The sequence below is a fragment of the Dermacentor variabilis genome, chromosome 3, assembly GCF_050947875.1.
Source record: "Dermacentor variabilis isolate Ectoservices chromosome 3, ASM5094787v1, whole genome shotgun sequence".
In the NCBI taxonomy this organism is placed as follows: domain Eukaryota; kingdom Metazoa; phylum Arthropoda; class Arachnida; order Ixodida; family Ixodidae; genus Dermacentor; species Dermacentor variabilis.
The window spans coordinates 32282450-32303917 of NC_134570.1; the positions used below are offsets into that span (position 1 = coordinate 32282450).

The 21468-nt window shown below is 46.0% G+C and overlaps 1 protein-coding gene across 1 annotated transcript in view; it reads right to left on the reverse strand.

Annotated features, from left to right (window-relative positions):
- HPS4 (Hermansky-Pudlak syndrome 4 protein) overlaps positions 1-21468 on the reverse strand; it is a 45687-nt gene that overhangs the window by 12292 nt on the left and 11927 nt on the right. Inside the window, exons 2-6 of the mRNA XM_075684681.1 lie at positions 8432-8573; positions 4970-5066; positions 3114-3254; positions 1111-1218; positions 304-435 (exon numbers count right to left, since the gene is read on the reverse strand). Of these exons, the coding sequence (XP_075540796.1) occupies positions 304-435; positions 1111-1218; positions 3114-3254; positions 4970-5066; positions 8432-8573 (620 nt within the window). The remainder of the gene's footprint in view (positions 1-303; positions 436-1110; positions 1219-3113; positions 3255-4969; positions 5067-8431; positions 8574-21468) is intronic.

Consider the following 21468-nt stretch of genomic DNA (forward strand, 5'->3'; position numbering starts at 1 on the left):
ACGAAAAAAAAGAAGCTGTGTAGAGAAGGATCGACATTTGGGCGAGTTGGTATTGGTTGAACATCTTGAAGGGGCGGCGCAAGACGATGAAGACAGAAGGCGGGTTCACTGTCCAGTGTGTCCAGTGCCTTCTGTCTTCGTCGTCTTGCGCCGACCCTTCAAAATGTTCAACCATGCAGAGACTCCCACCTGCAGTGTCTATGTTTCGCGAAGGACAACTCGAGTTATTGTGGGAAGCACGCTGGCACTGTTTGACGACAAAATAAAAGACAGTCCTTCCAGATAAAACGGACGCTTACACACCTCCGGTAACTGCAGCGTCGGCACGGCGCGGAAGAGGTTGGACAGCTGGTCCCTCGCACCGCAGCACACGGGCAGGCAGCAATTGCAGAACTCCCGCACTCGTTCAGCGAACGGCTCGCCACTGGAACAGACCTGCAGTTCACGAAATCCGGGCGACGCTTTAATGGCGTCAGCCAGTACGGACCCATTTGGGGTCTTACTTAAAAGGTATCACTGAGTTAGCTTAGAACGGTTAAGTGTTATATCAAAACTCTCATTCCATTCATTTGATGAGAAAAGGTTTGTTACTATAGAAAAGAAAACGGACGTCGAACTTTTCCTTCTGGAATTAATCCACCGACACTTCAGCGCCGGTGCATCAGTGTGACACCACGTATTTAAATGTGTTTTCTCGTAACTTGGTCTTTTGTGACACAGGAAAATTTTGAACGATTATTTTTTTCGTTTTCTTTTTATTCTTGTTTTCCCTTTCTCGCATTTAGCTGTTTGCTGCAATGAAACTAACTGTGCCAATCCAAGAGAACGACGATGAGAACAAATCACGCCACCTGGGAAACGCGTTACGTCGAGAATGAAAGTTGGAAGCATTGTGCAGTTTATTTTTTATCCGTACTACATTACTCTCGACCTCCTAAAAAAAAAAGAATAAAACGAGAAGAACATCGGCCCCAGTAGAGTGTGTTATGTCGTGAAGTCGCCTTTTCAGCCATCGGCAGCGTCAAAGTTGTGGGCTTGCAGGCAACTTGTTTAGTTTAGTGTTGCATTTGTTTCCCACGATAAAACAAGGAAGTTACTGCTGAAACACACCTTCTTCATGTCTGCCAGTCCCTTGTGGTAAAACCGGAGCAGTCTGGCAAACAAGTCCAACTGCTGCTGGAGGACGTAGTTCGCGAAACTTTTGGGCGCGCCAAGGACCTGCGATCGAGAAGTGCGATTTAAAATCGAACAACATTACGTGATTCAACTTCCCAAAGAAAATCGAGGACTATGATGGACGGACGCCTTAGTGGGGGAGTCCAGAATAATTTCGCGCACCTGCGGTTCTTAAGTATGTCACGAGGTGGCGATCGTGCCTGCAAAGTATCTAAATGCTGCACGGCGCGAAAGAGGGTTCAAAATTGAACAATATTGAAATATTATTGGTTGACCAAGAACCAATTGAACACATTATTGCGGTAAAAGAAAGAAAGGCTCCCTAGAAGGCGCCCCGCAACTTCCAACACACTGCGGCCACAATTTGCGTTCAGGCCTGGTGAATGGTCCACGAGCTGTTTCTGCATTTCGTCCCCACTGGAATGGCGGCCATCACGACGACTGGGAATCGAACCCATGACCTCACACTAAGCAGCCCACTGAGCCACTTCCGTGGGTGAGCGCGATTTTAAGTAACGCACGTGGACCTCCGCTGGATCTGGCGGGAAAAAAGAAAAGCAGCAATTTAAGACTTAATCCGAGACAGCTGCGAGACCCGTTACCCTTCTCCGTGCCTACGCTATACGTTCACTCCAGCAGGGGTGACTCGATGGATACGACATTAAACTCCGCAGCACGAGCTTAGAGACTAGGTTCTAAGTTGCGACAGCCACATTATGATGCGGACATAATAATAATAATAATAATAATAATAATAATAATAATAATAATAATAATAATAATAATAATAATAATAATAATAATAATAATAATAATAATAATAATAATGATGATGATGATGATAATAATAATAATAATAATAATAATAATAATAATAATAATAATAATAATACGCGTAATGAACTTTAGGCGCATGTTAAGAACAGCAGGTGGTCAAAATTATTCCGAGGCCTTACAATTTGCGACGTAAATGTCATAGTCCGTTGTGTTGCCGTGTGCCATTAAACCTACCCGATAGATCAATCAACCAATCAATGCAACAATGAACTATTCTTTCTACATCTCAGCGGTAATACAGAGCCCAAATGTTCGGGGAATAAGTGAAAGTTAGAGAGTGGCACGACAACAGTGGAAGTTGCCGGATGTGTGAAATAGTATGTTCTGTCGCATCAAACGCGTGCCAACACAGAAACAATTTAGAGGTCTTAAATAATCGAGACGACGTAACGTGTTTGGTCTAGGACGAAAAATATGATAAATTAACACAAAGTAAAAGAAAATTCGCGAACGTTGCTGAGTCTGCAAGCGTACGCATTTGCGCGCACAATAACATGCGCAGTTGACCACTCTTAGGAGCTACGCCTCGTTAAAATCAAATCTTATGTAAAATAAATCTTTGACTTACGAGGACCTTTGTCTGTACGTTGTTATTACGCTGCCATATTGTTGTAATGCTAACATGCACACTTTGATTCTGAAGTTACCGATATGGCGCCTAACGCCGGACATCTTTCAACAAAGCGTCATTCTCTGGACCACCATTCCAAACTCGCGCTGGTATCAGTGCTTGAATGCTGATACTAGTACTATTTATAAAAGCTCACATCACCCGGCACATATAAATTAAATAGTCACTGGATGTGCCGTGTGCGCGCAGTGATCCTTCTTTGTGCCTCCTTTCCTCGTTGTATTACTCCTTTTCTACACCCTCAGCGTAGGGTAGCAAACCGGACGGCCGTCCGGTTGACCTCCCTCCCTCCTCTCTCTCTCTCTATCTCTCACGCACGCACACACACGCGCACGCACACACACACGCAGGACACACGACCGCCGATAGCAACAGTGATAAGAACGATAAAACTATGAGCATCAACAACATACAAGCAACAATAACAACAACAACAAAAAAACAAGCACCCCAAAAACGGTGCACTCACGACGATGTAGTTGTCGAGCACTCGCACGGCGACCCTGCTGCTCCTCAACTCAACGGCCCGGGGCGTGTCGAAGCACGAGTTGAAGAAGTGCACCACGCCCACCAGCTGGCAGCACAGGTCGCACTTCTGCTCCAGCGCCATCTACGCACGCGCCGCAAAAGATTGCGACCAGGATATCAGAGCAGTAGGGAGCTGGTGGTGTCCACCTCAGTGTTGCGTCAACGCAATCGAGTTTGTGGCAAATATTACTTCAGGGACATCTGGCGTTGCGATGGTACTGGGAATGATTGGCGCAACATGGATTTGTCTACTGATCGTTTTTCTTTTTTGGCTTCAGGCGTTACGATATTTGTCTCGCTTGATCTTTCTAAAATTTTGAAGCAATCATTGTTTTCTAAACACAGTAAGGCTACAAGCCTCTGCACATGTGCGTAATTACAGAGAATTGCTGAAATTAAAACGTAATATTTTGTCGAAAATGATCAGTCCTTTAAGAGAGAGAGAGAAATTTATTTACAGAAAGGCAGAGAGCTCGGTCTGAGCTATAACTTGCTCTGGCCTGCTACTCTACACTCTGGAAAAGGGACGGGGAGGGAAAGGGCTGATGAATGATGATGGTATAAGGAAGAAATGCGTATATGCAAATTCACAGAGTTGTGGCATCTCTAAAGCCGTGCGTACAGCCCAGTGGCTTGGAGAAAAGCTATAGCGGCACTTGTTACCAGGGCTGCGCTGTTTGCATTAGGCCAAGGACCTAAAAGAAACTCGTCTGATAGCGGTCTCTTATGGATCGCTGCAATGGAAGAGGCAAGTAGCTGTCGTTCTTGCGCGTACGCGGGACACACGCAAAATATATGTTCAAGTGTTTCTGGCACCTCACAGTATTCACAGTTTGGGCTAGTATCACTGGCACCTATCGTATGTCTATAACGGTTGGTGAATGCGACACCAAGGCGAATCCGGTGCACCATGCTCGTGTGGCTTCTTTTGAACTTGTTACGATTAAGGTCCCGTTGACGTTATAAGGGTAAAGCTTAAGCAAATTCGTGTACTACTCCGTCAGGCGGACGCACAGGGGTTGATGTAAATATAGGGTATGAACTGGACATCCGCTTCCTCATCGCTAGGCATGCAGTGCTGCTTAATTACCTTGTCGTCAAGAACATTTGAAAAAAACCATTCAAAATTTCCCCACTGCTCGGTGGATTCGAACCCGCGTCACACGGGTTCCTCAGGCACAGCAGCCCTACGCTTCAGTGCTGCGCCACGAATGGCCGCGGGCAGCGAAGGAAAAATTATCACCATTAGCACGCACAGGCGTGCGACCGCTGCAATTTCGGGGGCCACACAAAAGAAGGGGGTCTTATTTCCATGTACAGTCGAGCGCAAAATTTAGGGACCAGAGTTGCCACTGAATTTCTTCTTTTCTTCTCAGCCTAGGCATAAAGGCCTGAATCAGGTGTACTGCCCACGTGCGCCTGCTTGACCAGCGCTATGCTTTTATAGAATTTCACGTTGCACGGCTGTGCTAGAAGAAATTATTATTATTATTATTATTATTATTATTATTATTATTATTATTATTATTATTATTATTATTATTATTATTATTATTATTATTATTATTATATGTCGTGGTCTCTGGAATTTTGCACTCGACTGTACATTCACCAACTGCATGCCACGTGCAGTCAGGGTGATCTATAGTGCTGTATATGTTACAAGAGCAGGGGCCCTCGTCAAGTATTTTTTTTTTAAATCTCAGCCTTTAGTATCGCATCATCCTTTTGATTGGTTAAAGGCAAGAACGTGAAAGTCGGTTAACAGCGGACTTCACACGCAAAATCATGACTTACATCGGCCGGGTGAAAGAAGACGATGGCGTCACTCGGGTCGTCTTCTTCTTTGGTGCACAGGTCTCGGTCGTACACGAGCAGCATGCGATCGTCGAGACTGAGAGAGAGAAAAAAAAAACAATGCAAGAGCTTGAGACCCCTGGCAACTTGGGGGACGGAGAAGCAGACAAAGCAGAGTATGGAACCACAGTATACACGAAGAGAATCCAAGGACCTCCACCATGCCGTGGACGTTGCCCTGAAGAACCTTTCGGAAACGTAATCTAACACACCGCTAACAGTCCCAGACTGATCCCTCAGGACCTACATAAAGTTCTTCATACCATACACAGCTTCAAGGTTCCCCTTCCCTCTTACTGCAACCCGCCGTGGTTGCTCAGTGGCTATGGCGTTAGGCTGCTGAGCATGAGGTCGCGGGATTGAATCCCGGCCACGGCGGCCGCATTTCGATATGAGCGAAATGCGAAAACACCCGTGTACTTAGATTTAGGTGCATGTTAAAGAACCCCAGGTGGTCGAAATTTCCGGAGTCCTCCATTACGGCGTGCCTCATAATCAGAAAGTGGTTTTGGCACGTAAAACCCTATAATTTTTTCCCTCTTACTGCCGTTCGTGACAGTGGGTGCTATAACGTAAAACTATTCCAAACTTTTCTATTCCAATTGTGCTATCAGCCCTCCGTGATTGGTGAAAAACGTTTTTGGACCACCGCCACTTCACCTCTCTGTCACGCGATGTCACGAAAACCGCGATAGCTCCCCATCTGTTATGACGTGAACACATTAATTAAGCATGATTTGACGGAACAAAAGAAAAAATAGTTGTTTCTGATTCGACGCCTTTTCGCCATTAGCCCTCGGCTATTGGTAAAAAGTTTTCGGGCTGCACCCACTTCACCTGCCTGTCACGCGACGTCACCAAACCGCAAAGACTCACCGCGTCAAAGTGACGTGCACACGTTAAAGATGCATTAATATGCTAAACAAAACTAGATTTTCTTCTGAATAGCCGCAGGCTGTTCCGTCCCGAAACGAATAAAAGATGGCTGCCGCCGATCGCTCAGGCACTGGCTACTCGCCATTGCCGGAGAGCATGGGTTTATTTGCGTGTAATAAAACTTTTTGTGTGGCGTTTTCTAGCACTTTCGGTACGTTTACGACCTCGTTCTGCCAAGTCTTCTTTGCTGAGGTTTCGTTTTAGCGTCATTTTTAAGCTTCCGTTGCATGCAACCGCGATTGTCTATGAGCCACCGTAAGCTAAGAAAGGGAAAGTGGACCAATCACAGACGCCGGCACCACCCTCTTCATCCGGTTATCGATTTTCAGTGCAGTGGCTCGGTCCCATCGAATCCCTCTCCACTTGAGCGTGCTCCTCGCCTCTTGTGATCCAATTAAATAAGACGAGCCGCTCAGCGTAGGCAATGTTATTCGTTTTTCAAGCAAACAAAAGTGACCTCCTATAAATGAGGAGAGCGTTTGATTGGTCTGTTGAGACAACCTTGTGCGTGACCGCCCGATGCTTGCGTCGGCGATTACGCAAATTTGACGTCAGGAGATTGGAGTAAAAACATATTGGAAATGTTTTACGTTATAGGGCCCAATAACTATATGAAAAAGATATGGGAAGGGGGTGGGGAGGGGAGCACTCATTTTTATTGAATAAAACATATTCATCGTCATCATCAAGAGGCTACTTGATCTTAAGAGTCGAAGTAGCTGAACGCAGAAGCAAAGCGTCTAATTAGGATATTCGTAAAACGTCAAATTAATTGTCTATAGGCATTCTACCAATCATCTATAGGTTGTTTATAGACTATCTATTATTCAATAACCACTATTTTGTTCTTTCGTTCCTGTATCTTCATTTGTTCGTTGGCTGTTTTATTAGGTATTGTGTAACTTTGTGCCCTTTTTCATTCCTTTTCGTTCCGCTTAACTTCTGTTTGCGAGAGCCTAGTTCGTTAGTTTTCCTGTTTTTTGTTGCGTTAAGTACAGTATATTAGCTTGCGCTCTTCTTCCTTCTATAACTATTTTGTATTCTGCCTCGCGCAATACTCCAACCACGGACGTTGTCAGGTGTGCAAATAAATAAATAACATGAATAAATGCCAAAGACACTCCATTACAGATTTCTATTCAGTGGTCCGCAGATCAGCATGCATCGCTGCATGAAAAGTTTGCCAGCTTTATTCTGTACAGACTTCGTCCATGGCCAGTTGATGAACTCTGTACCCAACAGCTCGGTGATCAATGTCTATAGAATTTCTATGGAAAAGTCCAACACAACACCTAATCTTATGGTAAGGAGACGCACTCTTTTGCTGGACAGCAGGGCAGCGTCGCCTGCAAATTGAACAGCGTGGTGCCGAACGCCTTTTGCAACGCTCTTAAGCATTTCGGAGCTGAACTTTCCTGCTAGGATACTCTCAGCGTCGACGAGAAGCACTGACGCAGTGACTAGTTCAGTCGAGTTGTGGTACTGTCCTATATAGTCGGTGGTTGCTCTTCTTTATAAAATTACTGTATGTGCTTCCCGTGAGGAACGATATACAAGAACACTACTCAGTGGTATGATGTAGTACGGGGTGTCTCGATACAAGCAGATACAAGGGTGGCAACAACCTTTGATAGGATGCGTGCCACCTTGTTGCCATGTCGAGGTCGTAAACATACTCAAGTTTCTTTATCTGGCTGAAAATGTAGGATGAAACACCGTCTAATATGGTCTATTTAAAGAGACAAGGAAACAAAAAATAACTAAAATTTGGGCTATTCAAGTGCTTATCTGCAACGTACAAGCGTTGGCTTATCCGGCTTGTATTTGACTGACACAAACAGCGCAAAATGCAGAACTAGACAGCAACAATAAGCGAGGTGGACGACACGACACTGAACTGTATCAAGTGGCATTCATTCGAGGAAACTGGAAACGCAAGAGGATTGTTCGGCTCCTGTGTCGTTCACCTCGCTTTCACATCTCTTCCGCACTAACCGTTTCATGTTTGTGATAACCCTGTCGTTTCGTCACTGCAACGCCATAGGCGCCGGCCGTGTCGGGTCACATCTGCTGCGACTTGCGTCACCAACCCTTGACAGAACACCACATCGAGGCACAGTATACATACGCAGAAGCAGATTCGAGGAAAAGTTTCGTGTCGGCAGAGTGTTTGTGAATATGGGGGTTAGTACGTTCAGTGCATTCTGTAGACCAGACTCTCGAGCGCCTATATAGGTGGCGCAGCTATTTTGCGCAAGGGCTGCGGGATCTCGCGAATGAGCGACGAGGTTACCGCTCAGCCCGTTATCGTTTCCGTCACATGACCCGCAGTCCCTGCGCAGGCCGTGCCGACAGACGGCGCCTCGGGTCGGGGTTAAGTTCGCTAGCCCTAAACGGAGGCTCGAGAGTATAAAAGATTCCGCTCTGCAGATCAGCGGAGCGGCGGTGTGAGGAAGGGCCACTCACGAGTGTTCCTCGCCCGCGGGCTTGTCCTGCAGGAGAGCCGCGGTCGCGGGGTGCCTCCTGTTGCGCAGCCTCTCGCCGTGCTTCCACCGGTGCAGGATGTCCCATTTCCAGGGAACGGACAACGAGGCCACGGCGTCCTCCACTGCGCACACGAGGGTTCCAGGTGCCGGTGTTAATTGACGGGTACGGAAACAATACCCAAACTATACAGGATGATCATTTTTGAAGCTCTATGGATATTTATTTTAAAGAAATCGCCTGTGGCAAAAAGCATAATTCATGTCCTTGAGCTGCAGAAATCGAAACACATATTAAACCAATTAACATAGAAAACACTAGTGAACTTCTTAATTACTTTACGGCACGTATTGTAATTTACGAATTGTAGCGGGTGAGCTTGCAAGACGATGCATCCACTTGAAATGAATTTCCAGGATGACACAAGTTTTGAGATATTATTCCTCAAAGTGTGGAACGAAATACATGGGCGCTCAAGTTACTTTCGCACTTCAGTACATAAAATAGCGTTTTGTTAAAAAAGTAAGCGGAACCACAACGTATGTTTACGCGAAGTTTGATGGCGCATATCTCGAAACTGGTGTCATTCTGGAAATTCATTCCAAGTCGATACACCTTGCAAACTCACTGGCTTCAATGAGTAAATTGCAATATATGCCGTAAAGTAAGTAATTCAAAAGTTAATTAGTGGTTTTGTTAATTAGTTGAATATGTGTTCTAATTTCTCGTGCAAGTAATGTCCGCCTCTCTGAAAAGTCCAGCTCGCGAACTAGAATCCTGCAACAGGCTATTTTTAAAAATTCCATAAAACTTAAAAATATTCACCCTGTATACTTGCTCACGAGGACTGTATACACGGTTGCCATAGCGTGCGAGGTCACCAGGGGTTAGCCTTTACCCAGGGAATAAAGCGGTGACGTCTGTGACGTTAAATGGAGTCTCTCACGGAACACTGACCAACATTGCTTCTATTCCGCGCATTTCGTGTTCGCCAGCCAAAGAAAGTGTCATAACTTGAAGCAAAACGACGGGGATTCAGAGACCCTCTAAACTTGTAATGGTGTCCACACCAATGCAACGTAGGTCGCACAAGCAGATGGGATCTTCACGCCATCACCACATCTATGTCCACTGCAGCAAGGACGCATCTCCCTGCCACCTCCAAGTGCCTCTGCCTTCCGTCTGCCGACTATGTCCCAAGCCTGCGAATTTCCCGATGTGACAACACCACCCACTCCTCTGCCGTTCTCGACTGCGTTTATCTTCCCTTTCTGCACAACCATTTTGTTCACGCTATAGTACATTCGGCTGCTCCCTACCTCGCTGTGACTCGGATAGCACCAATGCGAAGCCTGCTCTTGACTGGAGCCGGGGAAAGTGTAACCGGTGGGACTGAGCCGAACGTGCAAACGCTCGCCAGAGCAATCCGAGGCCGAAAACTGGAACACGCCTGCGCGTCGTCTGTCCTAAACATGCATTGTGCGCAGGCGCCGACGCACAGCCGCGGCAGACGCCGTGCCAACAACGGAAGCTGCGGGAGTCACGTGACCGAAACTCCGCCAGATCTTGCTCGCACTCCCGGGTCGAAGGTGAGAGCGCCTCCAAGCGTTCTGTGAACGCTCTGAAAGAACCAGCTGAATGTGTTCCGAGCGATCTCGACCAGCCGAACGTACCATAAGATATGGCAGGCTACTGTTCCAAGCAATAGATGTGCTGATCAACTCCATTCCTTCTTCTTAACGTCAACTGAAACACCATCTACTTTCGCTTGTTCTCGAGTCGTATCCCCAACCGCGCCCGGATTAAATCGCATCACTTGTTTTCTACAGAACATATTTCCCCCTTTAGGCAAGCATCAAGGGCACCTAAATTGATAGTTTCGGTTTCGTGATTAATAGGATGCACATTTGTTCAGGTGAATGCGTATGAAGTAAGAAATATATATATATATATATATATATATATATATATATATATATAAAGAAGACGGAATTTATGCGAGTCATGCGATGACATAGTTACGAAAGCAACGAAATTACGCAAAATTACCAGTGACATAGCACAAGATCTTGGAGACAGAGGCCATGCATGTAAGAGCAAACTGCTACATAGTCGGTTACGTTTAGTTTTGCAAAACAAGAGCAGCCTCTCTTATGGCATGCGACAGGGATTCTGGTCGACAATAAAGAGAGAGAGAGAAAGCAGAGAGTGTGCGACAAACTTAGGACAATACACTGGAGCTGCGTATGTAAGCAGCTGATGGCAATGCGCGCATTTAAATTATCGCGAGTGATTCTGCAGTTCGTGAACCAGAATTATTGCTGTAAAATTACCACGAGTCAATGTTTTAACCGCATAGTCATACCTCAAAAATGTTCATTGTAGTATTTTCCGTTGTCGGTAAGGTCAATAAACAGCGAGAAGAACTTCACGCAGAACGCGAAGCCAAATAGCAGACGTCTAGAAACCAATTACGTAGTAAAACGAGAGGCGTTATAGGGCATGGCAGCTTCTTCTTGATACATCAGCTACAAGACGGGATGCCAATGCGTTTCAGTCGCATACAAATACATAGTATACCTATAACGTATACACATATCACGAGGAAATTGAAATCGCACGAAGCCAGCCTAAGAAAAGGACAGTCGAAATAGACATCTGCCACTGAAGTCATTGTATGCGAAAGTGAACAAACACCGTAATGCCGATATATAAATCATCGTCGAGAGACCTTCAACACAAGGTTTTGTAAACGTATACGCATTTCCGATCATCGTGGACAGCATGTCCACAATCTGCAAGGAACAAGGCTCCGGCTTCCTCGAACTGGTTTAAACGGCTCGTGATGGACAATTTACGTGGGCTTCAAAAAGAAAAAGAAAAAGAAAAAAAAGGAATTTAGTACGAAGTATGAACCTGTTTTACTTCGAGACATACTCAATACAGAACTTCATCGGTGACCATGCAGACAAAGTGATCAATATAGGCGCGATCGTAAGAGAAGCCAATAAACGAAAGGTGAAAAAAAAAAACACGACAAATGAGTCTTACCTGACCGCTTTGACAAGCTTGACCGCACGGGCGTCATCGGGACGCGACCATCCTACATCGCACGCAACGATATACGATACGACACGCGAGCAAACAGCCGCCTCAGCTGGAAAGCTATACAACATTCGACGCAGTGCGCGACGCCGATTACGTACCGAACAGCATGTCGTCCGGAAACCTGCATGACCCATGGTTCGACATGTGGACTTGACCGTATACACAGGCGTCAAAGAAAAGGAACGGTGTCACATTATGCACTACGAGCTGTTACGACGCCCGACCAGCAGTTGTCGCTTGGCGGCGCGCACACAAACACGCCAAGCACGCTCGAGAGTCGCGCCCACTTCTCTATCGACTAGCGACAGGAGCGGGAATGACGATAAGGCCGCGCCAAGTTATCTAATCTTCAACGTCTGTTTAATTGTCCCTCACCCGAGAGCAGGCGAACATTCGAACTGCACCGCGGATCGCACGCGCCCCGTGCATTATGCAACCGCATCAACTTTTCACGATCGAGTAGATTAGTGGACACTCGAGATGTAAACTAATCGAGGTTATTAGGTTGTACGATATTAGCAGTATTACCTAGAACTCGGGTATATATACAGTGACAGTCAGTCGCTTTACCAAGGGCGCCCGTCTGAAACAGCTACTCACAAAAGGTGACGGACGGCTTGCGGACTCCATGGTGCCACAGTCAAAAAAAAAAAAAAAAAAAAGAATGGTTTAGCGATACCGGCGCGCCTTCCCAAGCCGATAAGCGCGACTTCGGCAGCCGGACGCTTAGCGTATCGCTCACGCGTGCCCGGACGCTGTTGACAGCGCAAGTCTGCCATCGCACACTCTGTTCCCGGCTTTTCCTCCACCTTTACGTCCTTTATGTTCCCTTAGCTCTGTTCATGGCCCACCAACAGCCGAGAACTTGGTGGAGATCCAATAGCAGTACTAGTTTCAGAGCATTAGCAGTAGTAGTAGTAATAGCTGCGTTATTGTTGTTGCTTGTAACAGTAAGTAGTAGTAGTAGCAGTAGCAGTAAGTAGTAGTAGTAATAGTAGTTAGTAATAGTAAGTAGTAGCAGTTGCAGTAATAATTGCAGCAGCAGCAGCAGTAGCGGTAGTAGTAGTAGCAGTAATAGTAGTAGTAGTAGTAGCAGCAGCAGCAGCAGCAGTAGTAGTAGTAGTAGTAGTGGTGGTGGTAGTAGTAGTAGTAGTAGTAGTAGTAGTAGTAGTAGTAGTAGTAGTAGTAGTACGTACCTTAATGGTAATGGGGCACATAACCACTTTGAGGGATTTTTCAACAGTTGAGCAGAACAAATTAAAGAACAAACTAAAAAAAAGAACACACGCATACACACAAGCAGAGAGCGATTTCGCACATTATATAGAGAACACGCATCATTACTCAGTCATTTTCTGATGGCAAAATGCCTGCATATAATTATTTCTCACAAGCAGTTTCAATTTACTACAAATACTACATCTTCCATGCAAATTACTCGCTCACGCTTATGAAGCCCAAGCGCCTCGAGTGCGCGCATTGTCTATCAGCCAATCTCTCTTCCATGTTGCCGTGTTAAATGCCATTTAGTGCAAAATACAGCCTCCAGCACTCAATGGTTAGCGTAACCGGGTGGGAGCGCGTATACAACACGCTGACAGCAAGGTCACCCGTTCGAATCGCGCTGCCGAAAAAACTGTACTTCGTGTGCGCGCCTTGCGAACGTGCTCACGGTCGGTATAGAGTATTGGCACTCGATCAGACACATTCGTCAATCAAATCTTCCAACTTGCAACTGACGCCACGAAAGTAATGACATTTTTGTACCGCATATATCGCTTTCACATGCACAAGCGACTGTCCGTAAATGCGCGTTCTCGTCCCAAGCAATGCGCGCCACCCCCGTGATCTCCTTCGCCGCCCGACGGTGAACGTAGCTCGAGAGTCCTGGAAGAAAAATTATGAGTGACTTTTAAGAGTTCCGAAGGAAGCACTCGACTCTTGTCGCAAAAGTTCGGTGCGCCAGATTACGGCACGATCTTTTCCAGCAGCCGAATAAACAAGCGCGCGCCTTGGGGAAGGCCTCCGGGGATTCGACTGGAGAGTTGAGTCCCCCTCGATCCGACCGCTACATTTACGCGTGCTCACATTCGAGTGGTTCGAGATAAGTCGGCTCCCGTTTGAGGCACGTCCCAGACAGCGCGCGCGTAGACACTCTTGCGGCCGCACTGCGTGCCAGTTCTTACGCCTTGGAGACGGCGAGAACGCGCTGGCACCGGCCAATGCATTTAGCCTATAGCTGGCTGGCCGGCTTAGCAGATACCGCGCGCGGCGCCACAGGAGAGGAGAGAGAAACGTAAGGCTGCAGAATACATGCCCAGGAGATGTTCGTCCCTTCTGCGCATTTCACTGGGTTACACCAATTTAACACACCTACATCGCTTTATCTACATGCGCAAGATAGCTCGACAAGATGAGCAAGACACTTTTGGCGATCCCATTATGCCGTACAAGAGAAGTTTCCCAGACGTTCCCACATGATTTACAAAACGTCTTGTGCTCATATCGTGCCTGTCTTGTGCTAACTTTGTCGGGCGTCTAAAGTGAATTTTGTAACAGGTGTGAAGTCCGGCTAATTCACCGACATGGATGCATGGCAACCTGCAAGTCATCTTGTAGACGTTTTATAAACACGTATAGTATGCCTATATCTATAAATACTATATGTATACTATACTAACCTCCTATATGAATACAACAAACCCCGGCCCTCAGTCCCGGGCCCAGCAGCTGCGAAGCAACTGATCACGGCGGCGGTCAGACCTGTGACGCAGCAGAGGGTGCTAAGAATCCCTGGATCCGGACAGGCCGCCATTGGAATCTGAACCTGGCAACGTTTAACGCTAGAACGTTATCTAGTGAGGTGAGTCTAACAGTGCTAGTGGAGGAATTAGAGGACAGTAAATGGGATATAATAGGGCTCAGTGAAGTTAGGAGGACAAAAGAAGCATATACAGTGCTAAAAAGTGGGCACGTCCTGTGCTACTGTGGCTTAGCAGAGAGACGAGAACTAGGAGTCGGATTCCTGATTAACAAGAATATAGCTCGTAACATAGAGGAATTCTATAGCATTAACGAGAGGGTGGCAGGTCTTGTGAAACGTAATAAGAGGTACAAATTTAAGGTCGTACAGCTCTACGCCCCTACATCCAGACATGATGAGCAGGAAGCTTCTATGAAGACGTGGAATTGGCAATGGGTAAAGTCAAAACAAAATACACTATACTGATGGGCGACTTCAATGCCAGGGTAGGCAAGAAGCAGGCTGGAGACAAGTCAGTGGGGGAATATGGCATAGGCTCTAGGAATAGCAGGGGAGAGTTATTGGTAGAGTTTGCAGAACAGAATAATATGCGGATAATGAATACCTTCTTTCGCAAGCGGGATAGCCGAAAGTGGACGTGGGGGAGCCCGAATGGCGGGTCTAGAAATGATATAGTCTTTATACTCTGCGCTAACCCTAGTATCATACAATATGTGGACGTGCTCGGCAAAGTGCGCTGCAGTGACCATAGGATGGTAAGAACTCGAATTAGGCTAGACTTGAGGAGGGAACGGAAGAAACTCGTACATAAGAAGCCGATCAATTAGTTAGCGGTAAGAGGGAAAATAGAGGAATTCCGGATCAAGCTACAGGACAGGTATTCGATTTTAATTCAGGAAGAGAACCTTAGTGTTGAAGATATGAACGACAATCTTATGGGCATCATTAAGGAGTGTGCAATAGAAGTCGGTGGTAACTCCGTTAGACAGGATGCCAGTAAGCTATCGCAGGAGACGAAAGATCTGATCAAGAAACGCCAATATGTCAAAGCCTCTAACCCTACAGCTAGAATAGAACTGGCAGAACTTTCCAAGTTAATCAACAAGCGTAAGACAGCTGACATAAGGAAGTATAATATGGATAGAATTGAACATGCTCTCAGGAATGGAGGAAGCCTAACAGCAGTGAAGAAGAAACTAGGAATAGGCAATAATCAGAGGTATCCGTTAAGAGACAAAGCCGGTAATATCATTACTTATATGGATGAGATAGTTCAAGTGGCTGAGGAGTTCTGTAGAGATTTGTACAGTACCAGTGGCACCCACGACGATAATGGAAGAGAGAATACTCTAGAGGCATTCGAAATCCCAAAGGTAACGCCGGAAGAAGTAAAGAAAGCCTTGGGAGCTATGCAAAGGAGTAAGGCAGCTGGGGAGGATCAGGTAACAGCAAATTTGTTGAACGATGGTGGGCAGATTGTTTTAGAAAAACTGGTCAGCCTCTATACGCAATGCCTCATGACTTCGAGCGTACCGGAATCCTGGAAGAACGCTAACATAATCCTAATCCATAAGAAAGGGGACGCCAAAGACTTGAAAAATTATAGACCGATCAGCTTACTGTCCCTCGCCTACAAAGTATTTACTAAGGTAATCGCAAATAGAATCAGGAACACCTTAGACTTCTGTCAACCAAAGGAACAGGCAGGATTCCGTAATGGCTACTCAACAATAGGTCATATTCACACTATAAATCAGGTGATAGAGAAATGTGCGGAATATAACCAACCCTTATACAGAGCATTCATTGATTACGAGAAAGTGTTTGATTCAATCAAAACCTGAGCAGTCATGGAGACATTACGGAATCAGGGTGTAGACGAGCCGTATGTAAAAATACTGAAATATATCTATACCGACTCCCCAGCCACCGTAGTCCTACATGAAGAAAGCAACAAAATACCAATAAGGAAAGGCGTAAGGCATGGAGATACGATCTCTCCAATGCTATTCACAGCGTGTTTACAGGAGGTATTCAGGGACCTGGATTGGGAAGAATTGGGGATAAGAGTTAATGGAGAATACCTTAGTAACTTGCGATTCGCTGATGATATTGCCTTGCTTAGTAACTCAGGGGACCAATTGCAATGCATGCTCAGTGACCTGGAGAGGCAAAGTAGAAGGGTGGGTCTAAAAATTAATCTGCAGAAAACTAAAGTAATGTTTAACAGTCTCGGAAGAGAACAGCAGTTTACGAAAGGTAGCGAGGCACTGGAAGTGGTAAGGGAATACATCTACTTAGGACAGGTAGTGACCGCAGATCCGGATCATGAGACTGAAATAATCAGAAGAATAAGAATGGGCTGGGGTGCGTTTGGCAGGCATTCTCAGATCATGAACAGCAGGTTGCCATTATCCCACAAGAGAAAAGTGTACAACAGCTGTGTTTTACCAGTACTCACGTACGGGGCAGAAACCTGAAGGCTTACGAAAAGGGTTCTGCTTAAATTGAGGACGACGCAACGAGCTATGGAAAGAAGAATGATAGGTGTAACGTAAAGGGATAAGAAAATAGCAGATTGGGTGAGGGGAAAAACACGAGTTAATGACATCTTAGTTGAAATCAAGAAAAAAGAAATGGGCATGGGCAGGACATGTAATGAGGAGGGAAGATAACCGATGGTCATTAAGGGTTACGGACTGGATTCCAAGGGATGGGAAGCGTAGCAGGGGATGGCAGGAAGTTAGGTGGGCGGATGAAGTTAAGAAGTTTGCAGGGACAACATGGCCACAAGTAGTACATGACCCGGGTAGTTGGGGAAGTATGGCAGAGGCCTTTGCCCTGCAGTGGGCGTAACCAGGTTGACGGTGACGATGACAGTATGCCTGCAGCAACAACTTATGCAAGTATAAAAGGAGGAGGAGAAGAAGAAGAAGAAGAAGAAAGGGATATAACGCGCGCGCCTACAAGCACATAAACGAGAGGATCTGATTCGGTGGATTCGTAGAGTTTAGCTCCCCAAAGCCGCACTGGGGCTGTGGGTGATGCCTTAGTAAAGGGCACTAGATTAACTTTGGCTACCTAGGGTTCTTTAACGCAGAGACGGGACGAGTGTCCAGCAACCTAGAAAAAGCTTAGCGAAAGGGACAATTTTCATCCACACAACTGCGGCACTGAGCTACACAAAGAAAACCCGATACGGGTATCACGAAGAAAAAAGCATAAAGAACTTTGTAGTTGAACAAAAAGTTGTCTGTGACAGGTGATCGAACTCGGTATCAACGCCTTTATGAGGCGGTCACCTTATTCTACACCATTACTCTATTTGAGCTGCCCTCTTTCCTGCGACACAGCTAAGACTCATATATGACCCAGAAACTTGAGCTTTCTATTTTATATATCGCGACAGCTATGCGTAGTTTCCGCCTTTAGAATAGCATCAAGGACTCGAATGATATCTGCAAACGTAACCATTAGCTTTAATGACTGCCTAATTACAAAAAGCAAGAAACAATCAATATATATATACATTGCACACACACACACACACGTGTGTGTGCGCGCGCAATGTATATATAGATTGTTTCTTGCTTTTTGTAATTAGGCAATCATCAACTACGCACAGCTGTCGCGATATATAAAGCTGAAATTTCTGTCAGGGTCACATTCGTGCTTGCCTGGCCAGAAAAATTTCGTCGATCATCAAAAGTTTCAGATCTCTGTACGGTGAATACAGCCAGGTACCGTAATCAGTTATCGGAGCGATCGGTCACGAAGCGCCAGTTATTACACTTTCGAGATAAAATTCACCTCTTTTACGATTTCAAAAACAAAACAAGACAAAAGAAGAAAGGAAATTGGCGCGATAACTGATGACGAAACGCTGCGGCCTCTGAAGCTACGGCGACCATTCAGGAGCCGTCATCTGATGCGATAACAAGCACACCGCTGCGCCGGTATCAGCGCCAAACACAATTATTGCGCGATTCGGAAGGTGACGATCGCAATCTCTGACGTGGTATTGGCGCCCTTGGGATATACCAGAGTTTCACACAGAAACATTGAGGACCATGTCCCACGTGCGTTGGCAGGGGCTCCGGAACGAGTTTCAACCAGCCACCCACATAGCGTATAAGCTGACGAAAGCCGCTGCCAATCAGGCTATCCACGACGGTGTCGGTCTTGTGGTTTTTACGCAGTTGCGATACGCGACGTTGCCTCGCGAACGATCGCGCGTATCGGGCCCGCAGAAACCACGGAGGCGCGTGCGTGCACTTACGCCGTCAACAGCGTCTGTTAAGGTCAACAACAACGGAAGTGACGTGTGGAATATCCCGTACTCGGACTCCCGTGCCAGCTTTTGCTTATCGACCAATCTCGTCTTTTCTGACACACCCGACAGCCAGACCCCCTCACACTTTGCACCGCGGCCATCGTGCCGATACTCTGGACACTCGATAGTGGCGTCACGTATTGCTCCAATTGTTTGCTGTACGGGCCCAACTATCAACCGTGCCCTGTTTGGCGGCATCTCTGTCAAGGGCGTTGGTTGTACCATACCCCAAAGTGTCAGATATGTGCGCCTCGAAGAAGATCGGTCCATATTGGCTCCTCCAAGACGCTTCTACTTCGATTTCAATCGAGGGCAACTGCGTAGGAAGGAAGAGTGTTGACTCCTGGGGGGAAAAAACCCACTACCGTCTCGAGTGCGGTGGTATCAGAGAAAAGACGCGACGCAACATGAAGCAACAGGTGACATGACGCTGTATACTTGTAGGTGTTATAAATCTGGCGTTTGTGGCGTGTATTGCCGTTTCCTTTTTTCTCCTGCGGAGTTCTTTCGTTGGTTCCACCGCGATTCCTTTTCCTACGCGCCAACTCGATGAGGAACGATATCATATGAAGATGACAATTGAGAGAGATAGAAAGAGAGTACCAAGAAGAACGGAATGCAAGTTAAAGGGCGTTCAAAGAAAATGTCACGTTCATGTAGCTTCGTTAACTCCACACTCTGAATTTCTAATAATGTCAGTCTTACCATATAAGTGCAGGCTTAGTAAACAAAAAGAAAATAAGAAGAAAAAGAAAGCGAGCGCCAGGTGGCGACGCCACAATAAAGTTCCGGCACTAAGGCTCTGTGTCGTCGTGTATTTTTTCAACCTCTCTGAGCATAGAGTTAACATTCTTGCTAACGGAGGACTTTACAATGTGTTCAGTACATTAATATGTCTAAGACTCAAAACTGGGACGCTTTCGGACCTCTTCTAACATAAAAAACCCCTTCGCAACCAGGAAAAAGATAATACAAAATCCGCGAAATCCCGCTTACGTCATCAGCTCCGCTCTGTGGCCGCGAAATTCAACAACACGAACTTGGCCCATCGCTTCCGCCTTAAAGGAACACTCTGCCCACGGAAAAAGAAGTATTTCAGGAGAGGAGTCTGGCTAGGCCACGAAAGCACGCGCGGGTGGCCCGATAATGTCACGGTCGGGCGAGGAGGAAAGTGATGATTATAGTGACCCTATTGGCCACACGTCCGACGCGCCATCTGTTGAGCTGCGGCGGAAACTGCGTTTACATGTTCTTCTATGGGCGGGACGCACAAAAATTGCGATATCGTCCCATATATTGCCTCTTTGCAGAGCGCGCCGCGCACTTTTTGCCTTCTAGGCGAGCCAACTCACAACAGGGGGCGCTTCGGCGCCGTACGAGGACCAGGAATAAGATTGATTCACAGTGGAGGAAAATAAATAGGAAGCTTACCAGCAAGTATGCAGCCTAAATGGGGAGCAGCACAACAACAAAGAACGTCAAGCTGAAAGTCAGAGAGGCTGAGATAATCTCCTAAATGGTGTCAATGGAAAAGAAACCTGCCACGAGTAACTACTTAAGGTGAAAAAACGAAATAAAGAAAGAAACAATTTATGATAACTCAAAGGGAAGCTCACTACTTTTCGAAGCGAGATCAGGATGCCTTAGAACACGCACTTATAGAGCGAGATATAAGAAAGAAGCAGAAGCATGTGCTTGTTGCTCTAAAGCTAGGGAAACGATGGAGCCTGCTTTATTAGAATGTGAAGGCAGCTGCTAAGCGGTCGATTTAGGCATTACTGGCATCCTTGAAGTCCTTGTGTTCAGCGAGAGCAGGGGTAAAGTAAACATTCCCGCAATAGAGACTGGTAAGAGGCGATTGGAAGATTGGTGGAAGTAGGGAAACGTCAAACAACGGCGGCGTACAAACACAAAGTTCACAGTAGGGGTTCAGAAACTTTGACTATGGGAATACATCGTGTTTTTTTTTCCCTTCCGTTTCTTCTTTTTTAATATAGGTAGGACATTAGGCGATATAATAACAAGAGCTTGGTGGCGCAACCCACCACCCCGTTCCAAAGGGGACGCTCGTAACATCCATCCATATATCCATCGATATATGGATGTATATATCCATCGACGCCGCGACTTTAGCGGGACGGCCGAGCGAGCACTGCTTCGCCTCCTCAATAATTCTTGCTCCGTGACTCTGCCGTTCTCAGCTACTTTAGTACTTATGTTTAGCGTTTCTTTTTTACCAGATGCTTGTATTCGATTACTTATTTTTTTAAAATTTTGTCTATACAATACTGCGGATTCATGGTCCAAGCAGGGTGGTCGATACAAATACAAAAGAAATACAAAAGAAACAGCAACGAAAAAAGCAACAATAATACGGGCTCAGAAAGGTTACTTCACAGTTTGATCACTTGCTTTGATAAGGCAGTTTTATTCTCTAATGGTTCTCGGAAAATAAGAAAACTTAAATAGGTCTGTGCGAGAAAAATATGGGGCTAGGCCGTTTTCATTGTGGTGTTGGGTGGGCCTGCTACTTAAGGGTGACAAACATGTTGATGCATCTAGCGCTAGCTTATTTTCCAGGAGTTGAGAAAGAAATTCTAATCTAAATTTTTGCCTTCGTGCTTCTAATAGAGGAATGCCATTTCCTTGCATCAAATCAGAAGGTGAGTCTAATGCAGAAGATATATTAAAAATAAACCCTACGGCCTTTCTCAGAATACGTTCACGACAATCAATGCTGCGCTTAGTATGAGGATCCCATATAGTGCACGCATATTACAGTCTTGGCCGCGCAAGAGCAGTATAGCAGAGCAG